This window comes from Mesocricetus auratus, unplaced genomic scaffold (assembly GCF_017639785.1).
Source record: "Mesocricetus auratus isolate SY011 unplaced genomic scaffold, BCM_Maur_2.0 Super-Scaffold_100022, whole genome shotgun sequence".
Taxonomy (NCBI): Eukaryota; Metazoa; Chordata; class Mammalia; order Rodentia; family Cricetidae; genus Mesocricetus; species Mesocricetus auratus.
In genome coordinates this window covers 31,975,988-31,994,357 of record NW_024429203.1, presented here as the reverse complement: position 1 = coordinate 31,994,357, position 18,370 = coordinate 31,975,988, and the positions used below count along the sequence as shown (strand labels likewise).

The 18,370-nt window shown below is 43.3% G+C and overlaps 1 protein-coding gene across 12 annotated transcripts in view; it reads right to left on the bottom strand.

The window, feature by feature from the left end:
- CUNH11orf65 (chromosome unknown C11orf65 homolog) overlaps positions 1-16,842 on the bottom strand; it is a 34,830-nt gene extending 17,988 nt beyond the window's left edge. For 2 of the 12 annotated variants that reach the window (XM_040729830.1, XM_040729836.1), the window contains exons 1-6: positions 16,586-16,842; positions 16,411-16,461; positions 9,091-9,180; positions 8,110-8,166; positions 4,487-4,579; positions 2,982-3,035 (exon numbers count right to left, since the gene is read on the bottom strand). In XM_040729830.1, the coding sequence (XP_040585764.1) occupies positions 2,982-3,035; positions 4,487-4,579; positions 8,110-8,166; positions 9,091-9,171 (285 nt within the window). In that variant the 5' untranslated portion in view covers positions 9,172-9,180; positions 16,411-16,461; positions 16,586-16,842. Of the gene's footprint in view, positions 1-2,981; positions 3,036-4,486; positions 4,580-8,109; positions 8,167-9,090; positions 9,181-12,921; positions 13,047-16,410; positions 16,462-16,585 lie in introns of those variants that run through there. The other 10 variants (XM_040729832.1, XM_040729833.1, XM_021226823.2 and 7 more) reach the window with 10 other exon arrangements.
- Positions 16,843-18,370: the final 1,528 nt, after the last annotated feature.

Genomic DNA, 18,370 nt, shown 5'->3' with positions numbered 1-18,370 from the left:
AAAAATGACAACCTACCAAAAGCAATCTATAGATTCAAAATTCCAGTACAGTTCTCCACAGATATCGAAAGGACAATTTTCAGCTTCATATAGACAAACTGCAGAAGGTATTACTATCCTTGATTTCAATTGTACTACTGAGCTATAGTAATTAAAACAGCATGGTATTTGCACACAGACATGTTGATCAGTGGAATCAAATTGAATACTCGTACATCCATATGCCTATGAACACTTGATTTTTTAAAAGATTTATTTATTTTATGTATACAAGTGCTCTATCTGCATGTACACCTGCACACCAGAAGAGTGCATCTGACCTCATTACTGATGGTTGTGAGCCACCATGTGGTTGCTGGGAATTGAACTCATAACCCCTCAAAGAACAGCCAGTGTGCTTAATTACTGAGCCATTTCTCCAGCCCCCTGATTTTTTTTAAAGCTAGAAATACACACTGGAAACAAAGACAGCATCTTCAACAAGTAGTACTGGTCAAACTGGATGTCAGCATATAGAAAAAATGCAAATTGATCCATTCTTATCACCCTGCACAAAATTCAACCCAAATGGGATCAGAGATCTCAACATGAAACCAGATACACTGAACCTGGTAAAAGAGAAAGTGGGAAATATCCTTAAACTACTTGGTAGGGTCTGGAGAGATGGCTCATCAGTTAAGAACACTGACTGTTCTTCCAGAGGACCCAGGATCAATTCTCAGCACTCACATGGCAGCTCACAACTGTCTATAATCCCAAACATGCATGCAGGCAAAATATCAGTGCACATAAAATAAAAATAAATAAATTTATATATCATTGGCACCAGAAAATACTTTCTGAACATAGCACCAATAGCTCAGGTACTAATATCAACAATTAATAAACAGCACTTCATGAAACTGAAAAGCAAGGACACCATCAATAGGAGAGACAAAGCAAGCAGCCTACAGAACAGTAAAAGATATTTGCCAATTATACATTTGATAGAGGTCTAACACCCAAAATAAATAAAAAACTAAAAAAACTAGATAACAACACGTAAACCAATTAAAAAATGGGTACAGACAAACAAATTTCTCAAAAGAAGAAACTCAATGGCTGAGAAACAAATGTTCAACATCCTTCGCCACCAAGGAAATGCAAGTCAAACTAATTTGAGATTTCACCTTACATCTGTTAGAAAGGTTCAGATTATTAAGACAAGGGACAGCTCATGCTGGTAAGGATGTAGAGTAAGGGAAACACTTATCCATTGCTAGTGAAACTGCAAACTTGTATAGCCACTATAGAAATCAGTGTGGTGGTTTCTCAGGAAGGTGGAAATTGATCTATCCCAATATCCAGCTATACCATTTGTGGGCATATATCCAAGGGATGCTTCATCCTGTTCACTTGCTCAACCATGATTACTTATGCTCTATTCATAGTATCCAGAAGCTGGAAATAACCTATATACCCCTCAGCAGAAGAATGGATAAATAAAATGTGGTACATTTCTTTATCCATGGATTATTATTCAGCCATTAAAAAGATAATAAAACCATGAAATTCACAGGTAAATGGATGGAACCAGAAAAAAAATCACCCTGAGTAAGATATTCCAAACCCAGAAATACAGTATATATTTGTTTATATGTGGATATTAGCTGTTAAGTCAACCACAACCAAGGTAATCTTAGAACCACAGAGGTTAGGTATAGAGTAAGGAACAAGGGATGACAGATAGACCTTGTTAGGAAAAAGAAATAGAATAGATAGATATGGATGGGGTAGGCTAGAATGGGAGGATCAAGTGGGGAGAGAGATAAAAAGGGGGGATGAGAGAATACAGTAGAGGCAAATTGAGTAATTGGTCAAAGGGGTCCTATGGAATCCCCAAATGCAAGATGTTGCCAAAACTATAGGTTCCTCTCCACAAGTTGACAGAAAGCCCCCACTGCTAAAGACAACACCTACACAACTGATTGGATATGAAGAAATCAAGCTGGTGCCTACATAGAGCCTTCATCCCCAAGTTGAGCATCTATGGTACAGGAAAATATTCTGCACACTACCCAAAGAGAAATGTAAACACCAAATGCAGCTACCAACACTCTGATCTACAATGCTGCCCCACCTACAAGATATGCTAGGGCAATGGTGGCGCAAAGCTTGTGGAAGTAACCAACCAATATCTTATTTGACTTAGGGTCCATGCTATGAGATGGAACCCATACCTGACACTGCTTGGGTAACCAAGAACTCAAGACTAGATAGTCCAGGGACAATGGTAAAACCAAATACTGCCCCCCAATAAAATGTCTCCTAATGACATTCCACTATACTCATAAATCAGTGTTTTGTTCTACCATCATTAGAGAAGCTTCCTCCTGCAGCAAAAGTGAACAAATACAAATACAGAGACCCACAGCCAGAAATTATTCACTTGGCCCTAAATGAGATGTCTGTATCAAATCTCTCCCCTTATGGCTCAGAGAACTCTGTTGAAGAGGAAGTGGAGTTTAAGAGTCAGAGAAGAAGGAAGACATCAAGAAAACAAAGCCCTCTAAATCAACATGAGCAAAGTTCATATGAACTCACAGAGACTGAAGCAGCATGTGCAGAGCCTGAATGGGTCTGTACCAGGTCCTCTGCATATATATTATGGCTTTCAGTTCAGTGTTTTAATGGGATTACTGTGTTAATAAGTGGGTCTGTGACTCTTGTGACTTCTCTTGGGCTCTTTTCCTTGCTTATTTTTTTTGTACAACTCTGGTGTGTTAGTTTTTATATTATCATATCATTAATGTCATTATCCCTTAGAAGTCTGTTTTCTAATGAGACACAAAGGGCTGGATCTGGATGAGAGGGGAGGTGAGGAGGAACTGGGAAGAGCAGAGGGAGGAGAAACTGTAATCAGGATATATTATGTGAGAAGAAAATCCATTTCAGTAAAAGGGGAAAACAAACCTGCCAAATAAGAACTCCTGCATACTCACCCCACCCAGCCTGAATCGGACTTGAATACCAGCAGCAGCATCGAGGAGCTCTGCCTATAAGAAAGCAGATGTCCCTTCAACATTCATGAGCAGCACCTTGCTACTTCTCATTCTGTCCATTAAAAGCAGTTGCTGGTATTTACTATTTATAAAATGGGTCAGGCCAATAGGCTTCAAATAATTAGATTTAAATCATAAAATATTTTTTATTTATGATTATGTGAGGGGTACACATAAGAGCAGGTGTCTATGGAAGCCAGAGGCATTGGATCCCGCTGAAACTGGAGTTACATGTGGTTATGAGCTTCCCTGGGTCCTCGGGCTGAGCAGTGTGAGCTTTAACTGCTGAGCTATTTCTCCAGCCCTGAAATCATAAAATACCTTGACAGCTAAGGACTTATGGACAGCTCTTAGGATAACTGGAAAAATACTGTCAAACTCTCCTTTCTATGCAATATAAATACAAATCTTCAAATGAGTATAGTGGCACATACTTTTGATCCCAGCACTTGGGAGGCAGAGGCAGGTGGCATTCTGTGAGTTTCAGGTCAGCCAAGACTATATAGAGAGATCCTTTCTCAAAAAAAAATCCTAGATGACCTATTATTTATAACAGAAATAGTAAGTCCTCAAATATATGACTTACATATAAAATATTACAGCTTGTAAATAAATTCAGAAAAAATAACTAGTCCCCTCAAGCTCAATACTAGACATACCTTCCCTAACTAGCTTTTGTTAACTCAGAAAAGATTCAAATTTTATGTGTAGTAAATCTTGTAAATGTAGTACCTTAAGGCCCGTGATGGCACATGCCTTTAATCCCAGAACTTAGTATGCAGAGGCAAGTGGATCTCTGTGAGTTGAAGGCCAGCCTGGTCTACAAAGCTACACAGAAAAACCCTGTCTCAACCCCCCCCCACAAAAAAAAATAGTGCCCTGCACCAAAAAGAAAATGTGAAAGGGATGATGGGGAGGGAGGAACAGACATGACATGGGAACAACTTGATCCCTTATCTGAAGACAGTTCACATCTATCTCCTTGATTAGATTAGATTAGATGAGAAAATAGGTATTTTAGTTGGAAAATCTATTAATTTTTCACAATAATTTTCTCCTGGCTAAAAACCTTTGTGAATTAAATACAAAGTATAAAATTCTGCATAAAAATTTTCATGTTTGGATGATGACATTATACATACATACATTTTCACTAGAATTTGAACAAATTTTAAATGTGTAGCTCTATAGATTTTTACACATTTGTATATTCCATGGCATCTTTAAGTCATATAAAACACTTGCATTCAGCATTGTGGTCCTGTGACCTCTCCCAGTTGGATATCCTCAAAAAACTTTTTTATCTTCATGGATTAATGTCAGCTTTTGAATTTCATGCAAGACATTCGCCACGAGCGCCCAGCTCCAATAAAAAGTTTTTAAGAAAGCAAACATGAGAGCACTGAGCTGATAAGAAGATGTGGTATCAGTAAGAACAGTCTTACCTCTTTAGGGTTAATGAACTTCACTATCTGACGTGGCTCCCCTTGTTTTCTTAAATCAATGAGACTTTTAAAGTGTTGGAATACAGCGACATTCTAAGGTTCAGAACACAGAATTTTACAGTTAAACTAGGCTCTCTACTTTTTGTTGTTGTTTTGAGACAGGGCTCCTCTGTGTAGCCCTAGCTGCCCTGGAACTTGCTCTGTATATCAGGCTGACCTTGAACTCACAGAGATCGGCCTCCCTTGTTTCCCGAGCACTGGGATTAAAGGTGTGTGCTGCCTGGCTGGTTCTCTACCTTTTAAAAGTGTTTGAAAAGTATATATATTTGGGACAGGGTGCTACAGTACACATTTGGAAATCAGAGGACAGCTTCTGGGAACTGGTTTCTCCTTTCCACCTGGGGGGCATCCCAGGGATAGAACTTACATCATTAGGCCTGATAGCACTTGCCTTTACCTGCTGGGCTATCTCACTGGCCCTGAATTTTCTATTTCTTATTACCTGTTCGTTTACCTGCACAGAAACGCAGATCTGAATAGTCCTGCAGGAGTAGAGAAATGAGGCTTTGAACTGAAACCCATTTAGAGAGAGCAAAAGCTCCTCACCTATGTAGCTCTTCCCAGCTCCCTTTTATGAGGCTGGTGCTATCCTGACATGAAGTTTTTTTTTTTCTTTTTTCCTTTTCTCTTTTGTTTTTGAGACGGGGTCTCTCTGTGGCTTTGGAGGCTGTCCTGGAACTAGCTCTTGTAGACCAGGGTACTGGGATTAAAGGCATGTGCCTCCACTGCCTAGCTGACACCAAGCCTTCTTGAGGACACTATAAAAGAGAGGGTGGGAGAAGACAAGGATGGAGGGATGCTAGATATAGACCAGCACCCACTTCTTACTCCAAAAAGAATCAAGTTAGCAGACATAGCTGTATTATGAGGTACAGCACAGAAAGAAAAACATTTCCACAGTTGCCACCCCAGCTCCACACCTCTAGAAGGAAGCCCCACCCCACCCCACACTGACTGCAGGAGAATGTGAACAGGAGAGTCCCTGTAGACTCCTGTCAGCTTGGCTGCCCACAGTCTTTGCTAGTAAAAAGCTTCATAGCTCTCCCAGGTTGGCTGTTTGCTCAGGTAAGCAACCATAACTCTGTGGCTATCCTTTGGACAAGGACTTCTGTGTCTCCAGGTGAACACACAGGCTGCTATAGCTAATGGCATCTCAAGACATGTTCTGTTGTGTAAATTTGGAGAGTTCTAGGAGTCAAATTCCTGCATAGATATCCATGTCACTGGTTTGGAGGAGAGCTACATTGCAAACCCAACCTGACCTTGCAGAGTCACTGTGACCTGTGCTAGTCAGATGCTCTGCGTCAGAAAGGATGGACTTTTGACATGAACAGAAACGGGGCACAGACCTTAAGAACCAGTAGATCTCGCACTTGGAGCACTTGCATTTTGAGGTCCAGAGTGTGGCAGCTGCTTGTGAACTCGTACTAGTGTCAAAACTGAAGCAGAGACCCTTGAAGTTCACTAGAACTTTAAGGAAATGCTGTGGTCCCTGCTTCTGGCCCATGCACATGTGCTTGCTAAAGGGGCTCCAGCCCCTGCTCTGTCTCTGGGTCTACGTTACCACTGGGATGGCAGAGCAAAATACCTTAGCTCCAGCTACCCTATCCCTGTATGCACTGCACTGAGGAATTGGAGGGCCAGTCATGGTGTTTCGGGCTTCTCAGCATGGCTGGAACTCCCACAGCAAGTCGGTTTTTCCAGAAGCAGTGTGTGGAGAAAAACCATCTGATAGAGACTGCTGTTCCCACTGTGGTGTAGCCACATCCTGAGCTCCTATTCCTATGTCACAGCTCCCTGAACCACTACAGTCTCCAATCCTGTTGGCCCCCAGAGACCATGAGTCTCTTTAGCAGTATCTAGCAGGCTCTTCCTGGTATGCACTGTGCTCAAAGTCATCTTGTATAGTTAAAGAAGCTATAAGGAGGATGCTATAGTGCTCAGTGGAAACAAAGCCAATGTCGTGCAGAAAACTGAGGCTGCTAGGCACATCTTCAGGAATAGACTACTTGCTAAGAAGGCTACTCCATAAATGAATGGGGACACCTGGCCTACCAGGGGTGCAAATCTCAGTGTGGGAGCACAAGAGATGTCCTGCAAAAGACACAGCAACCCATGGGCTCCAGAGACCTGCAGGGTCAATTTGCAAAACAGTTGACAAGCATAAAATAATGATCATGGAGAAACAGACTAATAGTTAAGTTTAATCTGTTTAAGAGAGTCCTCAAAGGTGAACAAAAAACAGCTAGTATCATGAGAGCACATGGAAGCATAAACCTGCCTAGAGCCAGCAAACAAAAGGAAAACGAAGAATAATTAATCTTCAGCAAGTAACAGTAAACCATCAATAAAATAAAATTACAAGGAATATTCAAGACAATTACAAAAAACCCGGAATCTTTACATATCATTAATAACCGTAGAAATAAACAGACTAAATTATTCAATTAAATGATACATAGTTAGTCAACAGAATTAAAAAACAAGACCAAACAATATTCTGCTTGTAACTTGTAAGAACTTCAGTCAAGACACAAAGGGATGGGGGATGGGCTTGGAAAAGAGTGGATGTGAAATTTAAAGTAAATGCTGAGAATCAGTCGTTATGTACCAGCACGGGTTTTATTTGCAAGATTTATTAATCTGATGGTGGTCTTGTGGACTGGAAGCAACTGTCTAACTTGACACAAAACACCAGGCATAGTGACTGAAGGGACCTGAGGACTGTGGGGTGCCCCCCCCCTCTGGACCCTGGATTAGGCAAGACCCCACCCAAACAGCAGTTTCCGAGCACAAACTAAACACAAGGCAAAGAGACAAGGTGGATAAATCTGAATTGGGCAGAAATAGCAGCAAATGGCTTTGCAAGTGTTAATTTTTTTATTTTTATTTATTTATTTATTTTGGTTTTTCGAGGCAGGGTTTCTCTGTATTGTTTTGGAGGCTGTCCTGGAACTCACTATGTAGACCAGGCTGGCCTCGAACTCACAGAGATCTGCCTGCCTCTGCGTCCCAAGTGCTGGGATTAAACGTGTGCACTACCAACGCCTGGCCGCAAGTGTTAATTTTAAAAAGGAGAAAGGAGCCCTGGGCAGTGGTGGTGCATGCCTTTAATCCCAGCACTTGGGAGGCAGAGGCAGGCGGATCTCCGTGAGTTCGAGGCCAGGCTGGACCGACAGCCTCCAAAACAATACAGAGAAACCCTGTCTCATAAAACCAAAAAAAAAAAAAAAAAAAAAAAGGAGAGGTTTGTTAGAATGAGCTAGGACCAGTTGGCAAGTTTTGACTGGGTATTTTAATTAGGTCAGTCAAATTTTGATTGTTGGACCTTTATGTTTTGATAATTGGACCTTGGTGATCAGTCTCAGGAATGAATCAGGCATAAAAAGCAGCCAAATAAGGGAATAGACCTTGGTGGGCTAGCTTTAGGAATGTAATCTAGCAAGACAGAGAGAAGGGGAAAGGGTCAGACCTGCCTGAGCCATATTTTGCCATGCTCAGGGCTGCTAGAGCCCTTCAGTGACAGAATTACTAGGATTATAAAAGGATTGAAGTTATCTTACCTCTTGGCTGTCACCCAACCAGGTAAGCAAACATGGAAAATTACTTCTGAGGTCATTCTACACATGTTAAGAGCAATACATTAGCGAGCAATACATTAAGTGAGCAATACATTAGCTCAGATAAAATAGGTCATTAAACCATAAGATCCTCCACAGTACTTAATAAATATTGGAGGAGCAAATATACCCTCAACATTTCCTCCCGATCGTGACACATTTCAAAGTCAAATGAACCTATTAGTGATACATTTATGGGTGTTAGCTATTATCAAAGAGTCTGACCCCATTCAGAAACTTAATGGGGGTCAGAGGGATGGCTCCATAATAAAGTGCTTGCTGTGTAAACATGAGGACCTGGGTTTGATCTCCAGTGCCCATGTAAAAATGCTGAATGTAGTGGGGGCACTCATAACCCTGGCACCAGGAAGCCAGAGCTGGGTGGGTAACTGAGGCTTGCTGGATAACTCCTGTAATCCAGTTGGCAAGTTACAGGCTAGTGAAGATTCCCATCTCAAAAACTAGACATCTCCTGAGGAACAATGTCTGAGGTTGATTTTTGGCTTCCACACGCATGCACGCACAGATATGTCCACACATATCTATATATATGCACACAAAAGTCATTTAAACTAACAAGAATGTCAATGTTTGTAAACCTAATAAAATAATTTTAACTTTTTTTAAATTTTGGTTTTTCAAGACAAGGTTTCTGTGTAACAGTTCTGGGACTTTGTAGCCTTGAACTCACAGAGTTCACCTGTCTTTGCCTCCCAGGTTCTGGGATTAAAGGTGTGTGCTGCCGCTGCTGCCACCATCACCCAGAAAATTGCAACTTTTGAAACTGAAGTGAACTTCTAAGTTGAAGGGTAGTGCAAACTTGTATAAATACACAAAAGAACTACTGAACTGCACACACTTTACATATGTGAATTTTGTGCAATATAAAAGTTATTTCTCAAGGGATCAGCTAAACAAACTCACAAGGAAATTTTTCCAGGCTCTCTGAATGATCCTTGCAGCTATTTCCTGCTTTGAAAGTTCTCGGAACGATTTCCCAGGCATCTGGAAGTTCTAAAAGAAAAATAAGCAAAACGGCAACCTTGACATAACTGTAAATGCTCCACTATGAAGCTGTCTCTGGTATCCAATGGAAATTAAATAAAGTTGTCTAAAGGAAACAATGAAGTTTTTTTTTGTTTTTGTTTTTACAAGACAGGGTTTCTCTGTATTGTTTTGAAGGCTATCGGTCCAGCCCAGCCTCGAACTCACAGAGATCCGCCTGCCTCTGCCTCCCAAGTGCTGGGATTAAAGGCGTGTGCCACCACCGCCCGGGAAACAATGAAGTATTTAAATTATATTCTTAATATATTACTTTTTTTTCTAGCAAGTACCTTGCATAAAAGTTTTTGTAAAGATCTATATTTGTGTGTGTGTGTGTGTGTGTGTGTGTGTGTGTTACAAGTGTTCACAGATGCCTGAAAGGGACATCATAACTCTTGGCACCAGTGTTGGTGATGGGATCTGAACTCTGGTCCTCTGATAAAGCAGTAAACACTCTTAGCCACCAAGCCACCTCTCCATTCCCTGCAGAGGTTTTAATATGTCTGTGCTGGACTAAACTTCAAGATTTATGGTCAAATAGTAAAAAACTAGCCAGGGTTGAGCTCAGTCTGTGTCTTTAAAGCCTGTGACCTTTACATACTTTGTTGTAGGACTTGAAGCTAACCAATGTGCATAGAGAAACAGCTGTAGCCATGAGGTTACCCAAACCCTAACCTAGAACTGGGGATTGATTATAGACTTTCTTAACCATACTGACTACTAGATGCATCATTTATCACATCTCTAAAAATGAAGTTTAAACTATTAAGGAGCAAGACAAAAATCACTACCTGTACTTCACAATTTTAACTGGGACTGGCAAGGGTAATAGAGAAATCAGACAGACATTTTAGCTCCCTATCCCTTCCAAAGCTTCCGAAAACTGCGTAGGGAGATACATGGATGCCAATTGCACTGCTCTGAGGGTGTTCTGTGGACTCATGCCTGACTCAATTCCTGTGATAGCATATGAGATTCAAAAAATTGAAGGATTGGGTAGAGGGTTCAGTGGGTAACTTCTTGCTCTGCAAGCAAGAATATCTAAGTTTAGATGCCTAACATCCATATAAAAAGCAGGAAGCTCTGGCCATCTGTAGCCCCAGCCCTTAGGAGCAGAGTGGGGCAGAAGCTAGAGGATCCCAAGGGGCTCACAGGCAAGCCAGTCTAGACAAAACAGTGAGCTCCAGGTTCACCAGGGCTGTTTCAGCAAATATGTAAGTAGGGACCTGAGAGATGACTCAGTGGCCAAGAGCATCTGCTGCTCTTTGAGAGTACCCAAGGTCAGTTTCCACCACCTACATAAGATGGTTCACAACTACCTGTAGCTCCACACCAGCAAATCTGATGCCTCTGTGGGCGCCTGTACTATGTCTATATGTTCTCTCTCTCTCTCTCTCTCTCTCTCTCTCTCTCTCTCTCTCTCTCTCTCTCTCTCTCTCTCTCTCTCTCTCTCACACACACACACACACACACAGAGTAGAGACTTTTGATAGTCATTTTACATTGCTTAGCATGGAAACATATAATCAATGGGCTTGTAAATATGTGTGTGTGTGTGTGTATACAGGATTCCCCCCCTTTCCTAACAATTTTAATGACTATTAAACATGATCTGAATTATGCATTTAAAGTATTGCTTTGAAAGGGTACAAAAGAAACATAAAAACCCTAAACTATCATTGTTGCTTAGCCATGCATAAGACAGTCATAACAAATGAGACTTATAAATCAGTACTCAGAACCTAGCACTCAGTTATGTTATACAGCTCCCCACTATTTACAGTATTTTGTATTTTTATTTCTGTATTTCTTAGCAGTGGCACACCTGCTTCTTCAGGCTGCATTATTTTCCTGTGAGTGGTGGCAGGAAGTGAACAGTACAATGCTTAGTAGAGTCTCCCTTCTCTGCCTGCCACATACAATAGCACACTGTGACAACCAATGCTGTCTCCAAAGGGCTAGTGAGATGGTTCACTTGCCACCAAGCCAATGACCCAAGTTTGAGCCCCAGAAAGTTTGATCCCCAGAAAGGTGGAAGGAGAGTTGTTCTCTGACCTCTACACTGGTGCTATGACATGTGTGTGCCTACACATATGCCCACAAGTGTAAAGCTAAAAATAAATGTCTCCAGCAATTGCTGTCCTTGAAGAGCTGTGATCTATTGAAACTTCATGGTATGAAGAGGACGGGCTGGGGCTGCAGGACAGTGGCAGAGTGCTTGCCTGGCATCCAGAGTTCAATCCCTGGCACTTCCAAAATAGTAACAACAACAATAGTAACAATACTGATAAAGGAGAAACTAGTGGTATAACACTGCCTAACTTATCTCAATTCCTGAGACTGTGAGATTGACCATAGGAGTATTTACATCATGAAAGTTGCCAAACACTTGAAATCAGTACTTAATATTTTTCTGGTTGATTTAAGATTTAAGGACAATATGGTGATATGTTAATAATGCAGATTAAAGGTGTAGTGTCCACTTTGCCATTCCATCATGAATAGCACAATGATGCAGAAACAATCCCAAGGGACAATGACACTTCAAGACAGGAAAACAAAACAAAAAAACTACACACTTAATTGTCCTAAATGTTACTAATGTACTAAATGGCATTCAGGGAAGTGAGCTTGAGTATTGTCAGTAGTCACTTTTGTTAGGAGGGAGGGAGGGAGAGAGGGAGAGAGGGAGAGAGGGAGAGAGAGAGAGAGAGAGAGAGAGAGAGAGAGAGAGAGAGAGAGAGAGAGAGAGAGAGAGAGAGAGAGCCAGAATTTCACCATGTAGCCCAAGATGCCCCTAAACAGCCTCAGTCTCCTGAATGCCGAGTTTACAGACAGTGGGGCCGCAGAAGGGAAAGAGAGGGGTGGGCTGAGGAATGGGAAAACTCGGTAAAGACTCTGGAGTGCTATGTAGAAGCAGGGACACAGTGGCTGGAAGATGGTCTGTATTCAATAGGGCTTTTCTTTCTTAAATATGAGACACTAAAACGTGAAAATATTGTTAGAGAAGGAGAAATTAAAGGCACAAGAGAGAGCAAAGGAAACATAAAATTCCTTGAGTAAGGGGATGAAGGCTTCAAACTAATCATGTGAAAATACCACTTCTGAGACACAAGGAGTACGTGGAAACAATTGCTCAAGTCATGACTTAACTATACCCAGGTGTGCACTGCTGATTCCCAGGTAAGGCCAACAAGCCAATCCCAAATCAATGCCCTTGTTATGTGATTCAGAGGTAGGTCTGCAAAGCTCTACCATAAGGAGCCTTGCTGTGTGTAGCTTCGACGCAGAAGCCTTATTCCCATCCTCTTAGCTCAATTTTATTTTCTCAAGAAATGTGTCAAGATTTTGCTTTTTTCTCTTTACCTATAGACCTTTATACTGAACATAAGACAGAGCCAACAGAAGCCCCATTCACGTACTCCTTGGGACGCTCCTCCCTCCGTCTCTAAATATTTTCGGAAGAAAACCTAAAGCCACACACTGCCTTTAATAGTGTGGAGAGGAATTCAGAGTGGAGGAGTGGGTTAGCAACATCCTCCAGGCTGCAGCCCCGGGATTAGGGAGGGGCTGGAGAAGGGATTGGTGAGCTAAAGGGAAGCTTTTCCATCAGACCAGAGCAACGGTGGACAGAGCCTCTTATACAGGGGAGGATGGGAACGCTCTAAGGGCGTTTAGGGTCCTGCAACAAGCCAAGCTCAGACCAGATACCAGAGCTGAAAGGAGCTGGGGAGGGGACACATCCCCTGACTTGCCAATCTCCGTGGCGTCGCTCTCCGCTTGTTTCCTTGGTAACGACGCAGTGGGAAATGACTTAATAGCTCCTTCAATCTCAACCTCCTTAGGCCCCGCCCCCAACCTTCTGGTTTGTTCTGATAGAAGCCCTCACTTCCTCTTCTGTTCTCGGTGCCATTGAGGAAAGAAATACAGAGGGGTCGCCTATATGTGACATGAGGCCGCAGTCTGATGCTGTTTCCAAATTTAAGTTCTTTAGCATGATACGGGTTTTAAGTAAAAATAGAAGACTTTCCAGCACCTGAAATCATACTGCATATTTAATTCGAGCTTTATTTGTTTGAATGCTGAATATCCCACATGTGGACATTACCTCAGTGTCAGAGGAGAACAATGTAAAATGAGGAGTATTACGACCTACCTAATTCTTCTATGCCCCTTCAATGCTCTTTCATGGAACATATTTGTGAGGAAAATGAACTTTTTTTTTTTTTTGGTTTTTACGAGACAGGGTTTCTCTGTATTGTTTTGAAGACTGTCAGTCCAGCCTGGCCTCAAACTCACAGAGATCCTCCTGCCTCTGCCTCCCGAGTGCTGGGATTAAAGGCGTGCGCCGCCGCCGCCGCCACCACCACCACCCGGTGAGGAAGATGAACTTCTAGGGAAATATTTTCCTTATATGCTAAACACATTTGTACAGGGGAAAAAATTCCTGTGGAGTATTTATCCCGAGTATACACATGGACTTTGGACTCCCATCCAACAATGTGAGATGCACTCTCACCCTGAACTCTTGGGGAGGGTCTAGGCCCTGCCCTGGATGAAATGACAGACTATGGACAACCCCATGGAGGGCCTCACCCTCCCTGGGGAAATGAGGGGATAATAGGGGGGGGCTGGGAGGGCACAGGAGGAGGGGAGGGAAAACAGAGAGGGACCTGGAACTGACTTGTGAAGCAACCTTGTTTCTAATCTAAATTTAAGCTTAAAAATAAATAATAAAAAAAGAAAAAATTCCTGTAGATAATTCAGTGACAAAGTGAGCTTCAAAGTACTTCAAAATCATTATGTTATTAATACACAATATAGCTGTTACTATGTATTAACATACAGACATGAGTAAATTTTAATTTGTGCCTTTTAATATAGTACAAACTGGGTTCAAAATTTCATATTAAATAAAATTAAGCTAAAAATTTAAAATCAAACTGGGTGTTGGTGGCACACCTTTAGTCCCAGCTCTTGGGAGGCAGAGGCAGGCGGTCTCTTTGAGTTCGAGGCCAGCCTGGTCTACAAAGCCACACAGAGAAACCCTGTCTCAAAAAAACAAAACAAAACAAAAAAAGAAATGTTTTTAAATCAAGGCAAAGGCCCATGTCAGATCTGCAAATTAGAATCTTTCTAGTCCCCATCTTAATAGACCAGTAACACCTGTTTCTCTTTTGTGGGACAATTTAATTTTGTTAACTGAAGAATTGTAAGATATTGACACATGCATCCTTGCAAGCTGCTCTCCAAAACAAGACCAAAGACAACAAGCAAAGTTTACAGCTCCTGCAGTTTCAAAGAAACAATGTGATGTCTCAGAAAGTCTGCTGGAGAGTGTTCTGAGCATCTCTGACCCTGAACTCTGTTCTTAGGGAGGTTCTTTCCCAGCTTGCTGTTTCTTAGCCGCTGTGCTTGGTCTGCTTGCAAAGCATGGGTTGGGGAGAAATTCTGGAAACTCCACTCCAGAATACATGGTTTCTGCATATCAAGTTGAAGGTGCTTGAAAAACAGCCAAATGGCCCCATTTACTCTGAGAGCTTCCAAAAAGACTCAACTGCTGTCAGGCCTTTCAAGATTAACTCACCCATACAAGCCTTGTTCCAGACCATCTATTCTTTCTCAAAACCCATCCCTTAGGCACATAATCCCTGTACTGAGTGAGGTCTTTTTGAGAGCTCTAGTCTCTTTCTCCAGACCCAGTTCAGCTCTGCCTGGCCAGGTCACTCCCTGCAGGACCCAGCCTTATTTCTATCAGCAAACACAGTCCAGTGTTTCCCCTCTCTGTTTAAACATGTTTAAAATGGGATTGATCACAACTGCATTGGAACATCACAACAATGGGGAGAAGGCGAGCACAGCTACTGCCAACCCTGTTGGCTGAGGTTGTAGCCTAGCAAGAGCTTTCGCTCTGTGGTGCCAGGGGCCCCCAGACCCCAAGGCCAAAGGCTGCCTTGCCTTCCCCCCCCCCATCAGTGATGTGACATCTATGAGACCCAACGTGTGCACTCTTCCTCTTCTTCCAGTCTGGCTCAGGAACAGACTGAGGGCAAAGGTAGGTGGGGAGACAAGGGGGTGGGGGTGGCCCAGTTGGTTGTGAGGGAACTTGGGACCCTGGGAGGGCTTACTAACTCCTTGCAGGAGAAAAGGCACCTCTAAATAGGGAACATAAGTTTGTGCCCCTCTCCCCACCCACCCATGGGAGAGGTGAGATGGGCTGAAACAAGCACCTGAAAATTCCAATTCCGGTTCCCAAACCAAACCCCCTCCTCTTGCATGAAAATTAAGGAACCCTAGAGCAGAACCCTGTGTCTGAAACCTGTCTAAGGGAGCCTCATCCCTTCCACCCTGCTCCCCCACAAGCCCAGATCAATCTCCCTCCCACTGGCCAGCTCTAGGCCCTGTGCAGGAGGGAATGGACTTTAGAGGGACCTCACGCCATCTTGGTGCCCAAGTCCTCCTCCTAGTGGCACAGAGCTCCTTGTGTGGTTTACCACCAAACCCTCATTGTAGTTGTCTTTGCTCTTTTCAGATGCGGGCGGTGGTGGCACACTCAGGAGGCAGGAGGATCTCTGTGAGCATGAGGCCAGCCTGGTCTACAGAGATAGTTCCAGAACAGCTAGGACTGTTCCGGAGAGAAACCCTGTCTCAAAAAAGGAAGGAAGGAAGGAAGGAAGGAAGGAAGGAAGGAAGGAAGGAAGGAAGGAAGGAAGGAAGAGAAAGGTGTAAAATTCACCATGCAGTGCATCATAGCTGGCTAGGCTGGGTTTGGTGCTACGGTGCTTGCACCAGAAGCAAGAGTGATGGAAAATGAGCTTGTCTGCCACCAGCGGCCCCTCGGGGTACAGGGTCCTCTAACAGGCTGCACAGGTCTCCTTCACCTGAGCCCACCAGCTGAAGGACTTGGAGAGTTGCACTTGCTGGGGCCTCTGCTGGGGTCGGCTTCCCGAGCAGGATGGCCTAAGTGACTCCAGCAGCCAGCCAGGAACATGGTTTTTCAACGGTGCTTGGCAGCCTGGGTGGAGACACAGCTCGAGGGTTCTGGAAGGGAAATGAGTAAGTGGAGCCCCATGAGCCCTCCCCACCCTGCACATTGGGGTGTTTTTAGGCAGAGGGTTGGGTGGCTGCGGTTGGCACTTCCCTTAGGTCACTCACGTCCAGATTTTAAAAATCATGTCTCAAAGTCTGGGATTATCATACCTCAGTTGTAGGGCGCTTGTCTAGAAAGCCATGAACCCTCAAGCTCTCCTACTGGAAAAAAAACAGTCAAACTCAGATATTCAAAACACAAATCTAAGAAACTAGAATCCGAAGTTTCTCACTATGCCCAGGCTCAGTTAGGGGATAGTGGGCACCATAGGCCCCGAGAACTTACCTAACGCCCCTAGGGGCCAGTGTATGGCCTCTTCAGACCTTCATGATTAGGCCAAAATTGCTTAACTTTTCTAGAACAATAAAGTCAGCAGGCTTTACTCAATCCAAGCAGAAAAACCCAACAAAACCGTTCAGGAGTCAGGAATTGTTCAGGGCTGAAGGGTGTTCAGTGCTCTGCCCATTAGCATTTATAAGAAACAGAAATGGGGCCTCAGAAATAATTATCTACAGCCTGGTAAGCCAGACAGTTGTTACAGCTCATTTGCCTGCTAATTGGCTGCAGGGAGCTTTGCACAAACTCAGGCACTAACCACCACCAATCTCTATGCTCAACTGGCTGGCTGGGCCCAGGGCAGGCATCCAAATCCACAGGCTCCCATTAGTAACAGAAATTCCACGGTGCCAGTAAACACAGAATATTTATAATACTACTCCTTTTGTAAGGCCCCATGCTACTCCAAACTAGTTCAAACAGTGGACTCCTTGGTGAATTGCCCCCAAGTGCTAAAGTTCTGGCACAGTGGACAACAGCTGTCCATGGAAGGTTGTTTTAGTTTCCACTGCAGGGTCACCTGTCTGAAGGCAATGATGCAAGCAGTGGCAGGGGGTTGATGACATGAGGTTGGTGGGGAAACAGCTTTCATGTTTCTCTAGGGAGTTCCTTTCCTCCGAAGCTTGGCCCTTCTTGCCACCTAGTAATGTGTTTGCAATAAAGGTGAGTCCTTGGAAACCGTGTGTACTTTTCTGTTGCTGTGCTAGGACGCCAGAACAGCAAGCAACTGAGGAAAGAGAGTTAGTTCTGGCCTATGGTTCCAGAGGTCATTGTGGAAAGGAAGCGATGGCTTGTTGGCAGGGGCATGCGGCTGCCTGAGCACAATGTTTAACTCTACCCAGACAGTGCAACTGGAGCAGGAAGCTGGGCAGGCTATATAACCCTTCAAAGCCCGCTCCCAGTGATGTTTTTCCTCTATCAAGGCTGCCGCTCCCAATCAGTGGTTCTCAACCTGTGGTTCTTGACCTCTTTGGGGGTTGGAGTGTGCTTAAGATCATCCTGCACATCAGATATTTATATTACAATTCAAAAAGTAGCAAAATTGCCGGGCGGTGGTGGCGCATGCCTTTAATCGCAGCACTCGGGAGGCAGAGGCAGGTGGATCTCTGTGAGTTTGAGGCCAGGCTGGACCGACAGCCTCCAAAACAATACAGAGAAACCCTGTCTCGTAAAACCAAAAAAAAAAAAAATTGCAAAATTAGTTATGAAGTAGCAACAAAAGTAACTTTATGGTTAGGAGGTCACCACAACATAGAGAACGGTACTAAAGGGTCATAGAGTTAGGAAGGTTGAGAACCAGTGTCCTGAAGGTTCCATAAGCTCCACAGACAGAACCATCAACCAGGAGTGAGCGTTCAGACACTTCAGCCTGTGTGGGACCATGCTGCTTAGCTGTTTGTCAACAAGCTAGTGTAATCTGGGAAGGGGGACCTCAACTGGGAAAGGCCTCCTTCAGATTAGCCTGTGGGCAAGTCTATGGGACATTTTCTTGACTAATGACTGGTGTGGTAGGGACAGGAAATCACAGGGGAGGAAGCAGAAAGGGGCAGGATTAGAACACAGTGTAATGACACATTTGTAGGACAATACTATAATGGAAACGGTTACTTTGTATGTTGGCTTTAAGAATTCGTTTTTTAAAAAAGTGGTGTGAAGCCTTTTTTTTCTATGTCTGCCGACTAGAATTCAGACAGAATGGCCACGATAGCGGTTTTAGTTAAGTTACTCATGAGA